Here is a 9627-nt window from a genome sequence, read left to right as displayed (position 1 = left end):
TCAAAGAACGAGCCATCACTTGCATGTAAGAACATTTCTTTATTTTATTTTGTGTGGTGGCTTTTGCTTTTTTTTTTTTTTTTTTACTATTTGTACTGTTTCTTCCGTATGAGTTCCCAATATTTCCCCTGTTCAATGGAAATATCAGAAATTAATTAGTATGTATTATTGATCTTTAAATGTCTGTATTGGTGTAAGTAAAACATAAATAATTTAATTAAAGTGATGCTAATTACATTTACCCAGGGGTCAAATAATCCGTAACCTTGGAGACAGTTTAACAGAAGAATTGAAAACTTGTTTGCCAATCCTGTTGGAGCGCCTTAAAAATGAAATAACACGGTTAACTGCTGTCAATGCACTAACGATGATTGCTGGGTAAGTTTTGTTTACTTTTGTCTTTGATTAAATAATTTTGAATTTAATGGCTTACACTGACAGTTTTCACTGCACAGTGGAGGTCTTTCCACATTTGAGTCTATTTCATCATCGTTTAACGTCCGCTTTCCATGCTAGCATGGGTTGGACGATTTGACTGAGGACTGGTGAAACCGGATGGCAACACCAGGCTCCAGTCTGATTTGGCAGAGTTTCTACAGCTGGATGCCCTTCCTAACGCCAACCACTGAGAGTGTAGTGGGTGCTTTTACGTGTCACCCGCACGAAAACGGCCACGCTCAAAATGGTGTCTTTTATGTGCCACCCGCACAAGCCAGTCCAGGGGCGCTGGCAACGATCTCGCTCGAAAATCCTACAGGAGCCAGTCAGTCTATTTGAACATGTTAAATATAATTCATCATCATCATCGTCGTTTAACATCCGCTTTCCATGCTAGCATGGGTTGGACGATTTGACTGAGGACTGGTGAACCAGATGGCTACACCAGGCTCCAATCTGATCTGGCAGAGTTTCTACAGCTGGATGCCCTTCCTAATGCCAACCACTCTGAGAGTGTAGTGGGTGCTTTTATGTGCCACCGGCATGAAGGCCAGTCAGGTGGTACTGGCAACGGCCATGCTCGAAATGGTGTATTTTACGTGCCACCTGCGCAGGAGCCAGTCCAGCGGCACTGGCAACGCTCTTGCTCGAATGTCTTTACATGTGCCATGTTTGACCACGTTAAAAATATTTGTATGCACATATTTGAATCATCACTGCTTAGTGTGCCATTCTTATTCATTCCAGCTTGACAAAGCTTTGCACACACCAGCAAGTGTGTTTTTTTTCTTTTCTTTTTTTTTTTTTTTTTTTTTTTTTTTTGTTTAAAAATAAGGACACCAGTTCTTAGTGGACTATACACAATGGAGTCAGTGTCCTTAGCTGATGAAGCATAATGACATAGAGACATGTTCTGCAGTCTGATGATGTCATTTATAGCCCAGTAGTGTGTTTTTCAAACATTGTCTATAACGAGAATTTCTCTCTAGAAACAGTTTCTGCAGCAAAGGCCTTACCATGTTGGAGTCTACATGAACACTAAATATAATTGAACACACCTATATTTCAACCATTGCTGCTCAGTGTGCTTGTTATATGTATACAGTTGCAAGCAAAAAAAGGAGAACAATTAATATTTTTTTAAATTCTGTGGAGGTGAGGGCATGGCTGTGTGGTTAAGAAGTTTGTTTTCTAATCACATGGTCTTAGGTTCAGTTCCAGTATGTAGCACCGTGGGCAAGTTTCTTCAACTATAGCCCTGAGCTGACCAAAGCCTTGTTGAGTGGAGTTGGTAGATGGAACCTGAAAGAAACCCTTTGTGAGAATGCCGTTTGCTTGCAGTCTGCCATGAAAGCCTGTCTGGGCTGTTTGTTGTTTGCTAGACATTATTACCTCCTTTGGAAACAAATGGACGTTAGTGACAGGAAAGACATCAGGATGTGTAAAACTTTGCCCCAACATACTCTTGTCTAACCCATGCAAACATGGAAAAGTAGATGTTAAAATGACGAGGGTGATGATTGCCTAGAGTAGCTGGAGTTAAACTTAAAAGTAATGTAAAAGAAGTGATTGTGATATTTGTTGGGGAAATATTGTGGAAGTTAAGATATGTCAAAAATAGATGGTCCAATATCTTTTCTAGCATTTTTTTGTTATATTTCGGAATGGTCTTTTTTTTTCTTTTTTTTCTGCCAAATAAACACACACTATATATTGTTTTCTTCACGCGTTTATTACTGTTCTTATTTTATTATCTTAACTCATGTCCATTGTCCAGAAATCTTTCGTCACACATCTGTGACCTCTTCAGCAACAGTTTTCATGTGTATTCTTGCTCCACTTACTCCATTCTGTTCTTCTAAGGTGTGTATCCTTAAGTGCGCATGCGTTTGTGTCCTTGTTTGTGTGTGTGTATGTCATAGATTTTAGCCACAGTGGGGCCTTCCCCTCAGCAGCCCCTTCCTCTCATCCTATTGTGCTGCTGCTGTCCTAAGACCCAAAAAATATGGTACAGTTCCTGTATTCTTCTGTGTTAGTGTATTCGCCCACAGTGTTGTCATTGTGGTAGTTGTTGTTACTGCTGCTGCTGTTGTTAACTGTGTTGTTGACATTGTTGCGGTCATCCATGAAATTTCTTGTGTGTGTGTGTGTGTGTATGGGTTCACTTTGTATGTATCCATGCCCTTTATATAGTTTTTTTTTCTTATGCAATTATTTATATTTTCCCCCCCAATTTTATATTCTCTAAACTTTTACTTTCAGTTCACCCTTAAAAATTGATTTACGTCCAATTTTGGTAAGTTCTGACAATTTTCTGCTACCAAGTTCTTGTTCTTTGTTGCTTTACCTGTAAATGTTTAGCCAAAATAGTTGTTAACTTCAAAAATGTTATTATTTTAAGGAAGAAGCTATACCAATTCTTGCAACTTTTCTGCGGAAGAATCATCGCGCTTTGAAACTGAAAACGTTGGCATGCCTTGATGTTCTTGTAAAACATTATGGTAAGTGATCCAAATGGTCTTTCATAAATATTTTCAGTGAATAAAGAATGTCTTAGGTTATATGTAGGATCCTTTTTTGAGATTTAAGTAAATGTATTTAACCAAAAGGTTTGGAAATACATTTGATTTCATTGTTTAGAGTTAAAAATTTAGATTCCTGTTCAATAAATATGGATGTTGTAAAGATATTTTATATTTCTCTGTTAACTTCATAAGTGTACAAATATAACTGGTTCAATGAGGATGTCTAGTTTGTCAAAAAATATGCCTAAAGTTGTCCCTATCCTTAACCTAACATAAGACTCCTTACTGCAGGCTAACATTCAATTTTTAATCAATTTAACTTTAAGAGTTGTCTCTCAGAACTTTAATTAATTAAAATGATTTTTAACTCACTACATTATATATGGGGACATATATACTGGTCTAGTCCACAACACAGTATGAAGTACCCTCACTGAAGGAGTCCTCTACATAACTGATAGACTTGAATTATAGATATTAAGAGAATTACAGTAGAATTCCGGCATAGAGATGATTTTGACCAAAAAAAGCTTTTTTTTGTTTTTCCTTACTGCTATCATTGTGCAAATGAAGGGAGATAAACCTGAAACCGTCATTTGTTAAGAACATCTCTAGTTCTGTTTATTTGATAATGTCTGGAATAAATGATTAATAGTAATGAAGGGTGAAGTGGATGAGTGTGGCAGAATGTTGGAACATACAGTTTCAAAGGCTATTGAAGGGTCTGATTTATGATAAATAAATTATTACAAACACTACATGGCAATTAAGAATAGATAAAAACAGTTTTATGGGCGCCAGAACTAGTTTTCTCAGTCCTTAATAGTGAAGAGGCATTAAAATTCATGTTTAAGAAATCTTAAAGAGGAAAACTTTATTTCTTCTTCAGGTGTTTATTTGACTCCAGACATGATCGGCAACATGATGGAAGAAATGCCTCCACTAATAAATGAAAATGATCTGCATGTGTCGCAAGTAAGTCAGCTTTTCTTATTTTGTTAGTTGTAAAAGAATAACCTCTGTAAAATAAATGTTTGTTTCTTTTTCTTCCTTTTCTCTCTTTCCTCTTCCTTTTCTCTCTTTCCTCCTGCGTCTGTAGAATGAAAAGTGTTCTGACTGTTCTTTAATGGTAAGTGTGATAGTGCAGATGATGTGTGAAGGTTAGAGAGGAACGGGGTCAGTTTGCTTCACTGATGTGTAATGATGGTGTTGTATGAAGACCAGTGCAGAGATGAGCTGAGAGAGGACCTGGGTATAAGACCACAGTGTATTGGTATTGACATGTGATGTGGACAAAGAATGATGGAGGAAAGACGACCAAGTTGAGTTGTGTATTGCTGGAAATTAAAACACACAAAATCTGACTGAAAACAAAATTGCTGCCATGTTTTCTATTTATGATAATTTGTAATATAATTAATTTTAGTAATTTAATTGGTTAAATGAATTAAAACACGCATTTTTTTTTTGTAATTTCAGCTGACACTAAATCTTCTGACATCCATCTTACATATACATCCTCCATCCATGACTAACATCCAAGAAAAGATGTTACCCCAGATCTTGTTATTAGTCCAGTCACCTTTGTTACAAGGTGGGGCCCTAGACTCAATACTCGAATTCTTTCAGGCTCTTGTCAATGCCGACTTACCAAAACTTGCATCCAGAGATCTACTTTTGGTAATTATCATTTCGTTATTATTTACTTATTGTTCGTAGCATTCTTTGTTGTAAATTGATTGGAGTTAAATTTGTCTAAATATCAAAGTTTGAAGACTTAACAGAATTGCATTTATCATAAATGGAATGCATTTTGATGGATGCACTTTAAGCATTTGAACCAGCCATATTTGGCCTAAATTTATGGAGAAAATGACCAGATCTGGCCTCTCCCACCTATTCTACTATGTAATTCTAAAAATAAACTATCACATCATTGAAATCTGAAAGCTATGAAGTAAGGCATGATTAATTCAAAGCAAAGAGAATAAAATAGTACATTTGACAGAATAATATGAATGCTAAAGGGTTAAAATATATTAGTTGCTAGAAACAAAACTGGTCCTAATGTTTGTGTGGAGATTTACGCTTTTGGTCAGCTGTCTTCTTGTCCATTTCAGTTTGAAACTATTTCCTTACATTACTGATAGCCTTTAGAAAGGAATCAATGTTTCATCCTCTGTGTGTGTATCATCATTATCATTTTACGTCTGCTTTCCATGCTGGGATGGGTTAGACAGTTTGACTGGAACTGGTAAATCAGAGAGCTGCACCTGGTTCCTGTCTGATTTAGCTTGGTTTCTACAGCTGGATGCCCTTCCTAACGCCAACCACTCCGAGAGTGTAGTGGGTGCTTTTACGTGCCACTGGCACGAGAGCCAGTCAGGCAGTCCTGGCATCGATCATGTTCAGATAGTGCTTTTTCCATGCCACCGGCACAGGAGCCAGTCGGGCAGGCCTGGCATCGGTCACGTTCGGATAATGCTTTTTACGTGCCACCAGCATAAGAGCCAGTCAGCCAGTCAGAGGGAACTGGCCACTATATATATATATATATATATATATATATATAAAATCTCCTCTGTCAAAGAAAAATAGGGCCAGGCTGTCTCTATCATTGTTTCTTTTTTTTTTTCTAGATAAGAACTTGTTGAATAATCATTGCTTAAAATAAGCATTCCCAACAAGACTAATTAGGATATACAAATATAAACTTGCTCTTTCTAAATTCAGATATTTATATAAATCATTGTTACATTGAAGACCAACAACTCAGTCATGGATTTTTAAAGGACATTTTGATTCCAACAAATCAAGTTTATCCTGATAGCATCTGACACCACAAACTTGTTTCTCAGACTTTTTCAGTACATTCCAAAGGTATTTCATTTACAATGACCAATTAGTGATTTAAGTTAATTAATTTTCATTTATTTCTGTAGATGCTCATTACACCTGTATATAATCCTGTGTCAGGGGTACAATCAAGTAATGCTGTTTTAGCTGTACATAAACAGGTAAAAAAACATTTAATGTATTATTTTAAGAAGATCTGTATTTGGCTTTTTGTTTTAATAATAACTGTGGATGGCTTTTGTTTTGTTACAGGCATTTCATTCTATTGCCAAGTGTGTTGCTGCTATAATAAGTCAAACAGAAGCTCCCAAAGTTATTAACCAGTTTGTAGCAGATATTAGGGTAAGTATCTGACATTGACTTTATCAACCATTTTAATTATTTCTTGATAATTGCCCATAGGGAGAAATTATGTATTTGGTATGTTTGGCATTATTACCTCGTATAGCCCCTGCTAATATCTTGAAATATGCTGTGTTGAAATCTGACAGCAACCTGACAGGTACTGGTACCACGTACAAAAGCACCCATGCTGGCGCCACATAAAAAAAATGGGCCTGTGCTAGTACCATGTAAAAGCATCTGTGCCAGTGCCACTTAAAAAGGGCTTGTGCTGGTGCCACATATAAAAGCAACCAGTATACTCAGTAAAGCAGTTGGCATCAGGAAGAGCAGCCAAAACAGATGACTGAAGCGTAGTGTAGCCCTCCTGATTACCAGCTCCTGTCAAACTGCCCAACCCATCCCAGCATGGAAAACAGACATGAAATAATAAGGGTGGTGGTGGTGGTAGCTATTTAATCTATGAAAAATTTGTGATAATCTTCATCATTTATCGATCTACAGGGGTTGGACAAAATAATGGAAACACCTTAAAATTTCAAACAAATTTGTTTTAATATGGGGTAGGACTGCCTTTGGCAGTAATTACAACTTGAATTCTATGAGATATGGACTCATAGAAAGTTTGAATTGTTTCCAAAGAAATTTTTGTCCCTTCTTCAGCTAAAACAGTCTCCAGTTCATGTAGTGATGATGGTGGAGGATATCGATTCCTTACTTATTTTTCTAAAATACACCATAAATGTACAATACTATTGAGATCTGGGGACTGTGGTGGCCAGATAAGATGTTCAACTTCTCTAGAATTGTTCCTTGTGCCATTCAGTAACAACTTTAAATGTCTGAATTGGTGCATTATCATCCTGAAATATTGCATTTCCCTCCAGAAACAGTTCTGCAATCATAGGATGAATTTGATCAGATAGAATGCTTAAATAGTCTTCACTATTAATTCTGCCATGAATGGAAACCGTTGAGCCAGCGGATTTCCAAGATATAGCCCCCCCGCCAGATCATCACAGATCCTCCTCTATGTTTAACAGTTGGAAGAAGGCAGTCTGGGCCAAATGCTTCTTTTGGCTGTCTCCACACGTATATGTGGGCCAGTGGTTGGAAATGAGGTAAAGGATGACTTGTCCGAGAAAATAACATTCTTCCACTGCTCTAGAGACCAATTCTGTAGGTTTTTTTACTCCACTCTAAATGCTTTGCAACTTTTGTTTTTGAAAGTAGTGGTTTTCTGATTGCAACCCTCCCGTGAAATCCAGCTTTGTGCAGCTCCTGAGGAACAGTTTTCATGGAAACTGGGTTCCTGAGGTGGTCATTAAGCCCTGCAGTAATTTTGGGAGCTGTACTTTTGTGATCCTTTCCAACAATTCGCAACGGTCCCTATCTGAAAGTTTTGGTTTTCTGGAGTTTTGTTTCGATGAGAAGGTTTTTCCCTCTTTCTCAAAGGCTGTCATTACTTTCGAGACAGTACTTCTTGATACACAAATACTTCGGCTGTTTTCGTTATGCTAGCGCCTGCCAAATGAGCACCAACAATTTGACCTCTTTGAAAATTCGATAGATCTGTCATTTTAATGAATTTTAATTACGTTTTTCTGATGATATCTGAAAACAAACAGCAATTTTAGCAAAAGATATTAAGCAACACTAATAATAAATAAAAAAACATAAAAATAAACAAGCTTTTGATGGTTTTATAGATATTTCAAAATTATGATGCTATGATGCTAGGTGTTTCCATTATTTTGTCCAACCCCTGTATTTGGCTAAAGTCCATTTTGACTTTTGTATAATAGCAATGCAATATGGCACCTTATTCTGTTTAGAAGAATTACTCAGTAAACTGTAGAAACCATACCAAAACTGACATTGCAGCTTGATGCAGCCTTGTGGCTTGCCAGGCCCTGTAATACTGTCCAACCCATGCCAGCATGGAAAGTGGATGTTAAATGCTGATGAGGAGGAAGATGGTATTCTGTAGTTTCTATTTCATCAATAATTTATAGGAGGGAGAGAGACAGGGGGTGCTATAGTTGATTGTGATGGCATGAAAGGTAAATACCCTGACAGGATGGGAACTTGGAAAGTAGACGGGGTGAAACTAAATTACTGGGAAGCATTTAGTGTAAGGCTCTACCTTTACTACTAGAGTTTACTTCAATCTTTTATCATTCTTAATTAATGTTAATTAATTGTTTCGTGTCTCTTTTCAGCATGCAAAGGCCTCTGATTCTGTGAAGCTGTTCTCTTTATTAGCTTTAGGGGAGATTGGCCGACAAATGTAAGTAGCTTTCTTACACACTTCCTAGCATTCCATTTGTGACCATCTCATCCATTTTATAGAACCAATTTTATAAAAAATATTTGGCACAGTTTTTGAAGAATCCCTTCCAGGCTGGTCTTGTTGGTTGTATGTCAGCCATTTATCTGATATTATCCAAGCACTGCATGGTAATTCTATGTCTTGTTTCTTTATCAACAACAATGACAAAGCCACATCTCTTTGCATCATGCCTCTGATCCACCCATAAACCATCGGTGATGGTGCCACACAAAAAGCACTGGTGATGGTGCCATGTAAAAAGCACCCAGTACATTCTGTAAAGTGTTTGTCGTTAAGAAGGGCATCCAGCCATAGAAACCATGTCAAACCAAACTATGGAACTTGGTGCAGCCTCTGGCCTTGCCACCTCCTGTCAAAATGTCCAACCCATGCCAGCATGGAAAACGGACGTTAAATGATGATGATGACGATCTGTGTATTTTTAAACCTGGAGACAACTGTTGATTCATCATTAATTATATTTTCGTCCAACCCATGCTAGCATGGAAAGCGGACGTTAAACGATGATGATGATGATGATTTTGAATCTTGTTATGCAAATTTATAGTGATAATTTGTTTTATCATAAATATTGTATTAGTCTCTGTTTGATTTGAAATTTAAATTTGAACAAAGAAGGGATGGTCATGATAGGGATATTAATAAATGTAAAAATCGCTGAGTCAACAAAAAAAAAATGACAGGATTGTCATGTTTGGAAGATTTGAAAAATAAACTCTGTATCCATTAAAAGTTGGGACAGACACAGTTACAAAGCTTATCTTAGTAATACTGAAAAAAATTGCTGATCCATAAAAAAAAAAAAGCAGGTTTGACATGATTGGAACTCAAATGTTTTAATAAATTTTTATTATTTTTCACTCAACCATTGAAATTTGCATATTTTTTCTCACACACACACACTGAGATATATATATATATATATATATATATATATATAATAATATTAGGGACAAAATCCAAAATTACAGGTAAAAACTCAATTAAAATCAATTTATAAAAAATAAAATTAAGTTCAGCTTTATAGATAAAATATATAGTTTTAGGGAAAATAACCAAGTTTCAAGAACTCATCGATGAAAATCCACTATCACATATAGAAAAAATAATAAT

At 36.4% G+C, this 9627-nt stretch overlaps 1 protein-coding gene across 1 annotated transcript in view; it reads left to right on the top strand.

Annotated features, from left to right (window-relative positions):
* Window positions 1-9627, top strand: part of LOC106867201 (cullin-associated NEDD8-dissociated protein 1) — a 64683-nt gene that overhangs the window by 29503 nt on the left and 25553 nt on the right. Inside the window, exons 12-20 of the mRNA XM_089348321.1 lie at window positions 7-25; window positions 247-378; window positions 2701-2734; window positions 2840-2939; window positions 3853-3938; window positions 4443-4643; window positions 5906-5980; window positions 6072-6161; window positions 8384-8451. Coding sequence (XP_089204447.1) covers window positions 7-25; window positions 247-378; window positions 2701-2734; window positions 2840-2939; window positions 3853-3938; window positions 4443-4643; window positions 5906-5980; window positions 6072-6161; window positions 8384-8451 — 805 coding nt within the window. The remainder of the gene's footprint in view (window positions 1-6; window positions 26-246; window positions 379-2700; window positions 2735-2839; window positions 2940-3852; window positions 3939-4442; window positions 4644-5905; window positions 5981-6071; window positions 6162-8383; window positions 8452-9627) is intronic.

This window comes from Octopus bimaculoides, chromosome 3, assembly GCF_046866305.1.
Source record: "Octopus bimaculoides isolate indiv1 chromosome 3, ASM4686630v1, whole genome shotgun sequence".
Taxonomy (NCBI): Eukaryota; Metazoa; Mollusca; class Cephalopoda; order Octopoda; family Octopodidae; genus Octopus; species Octopus bimaculoides.
Note: the sequence above shows the minus strand (reverse complement) of the source record. Positions and strands in the feature narration are given on the sequence as shown.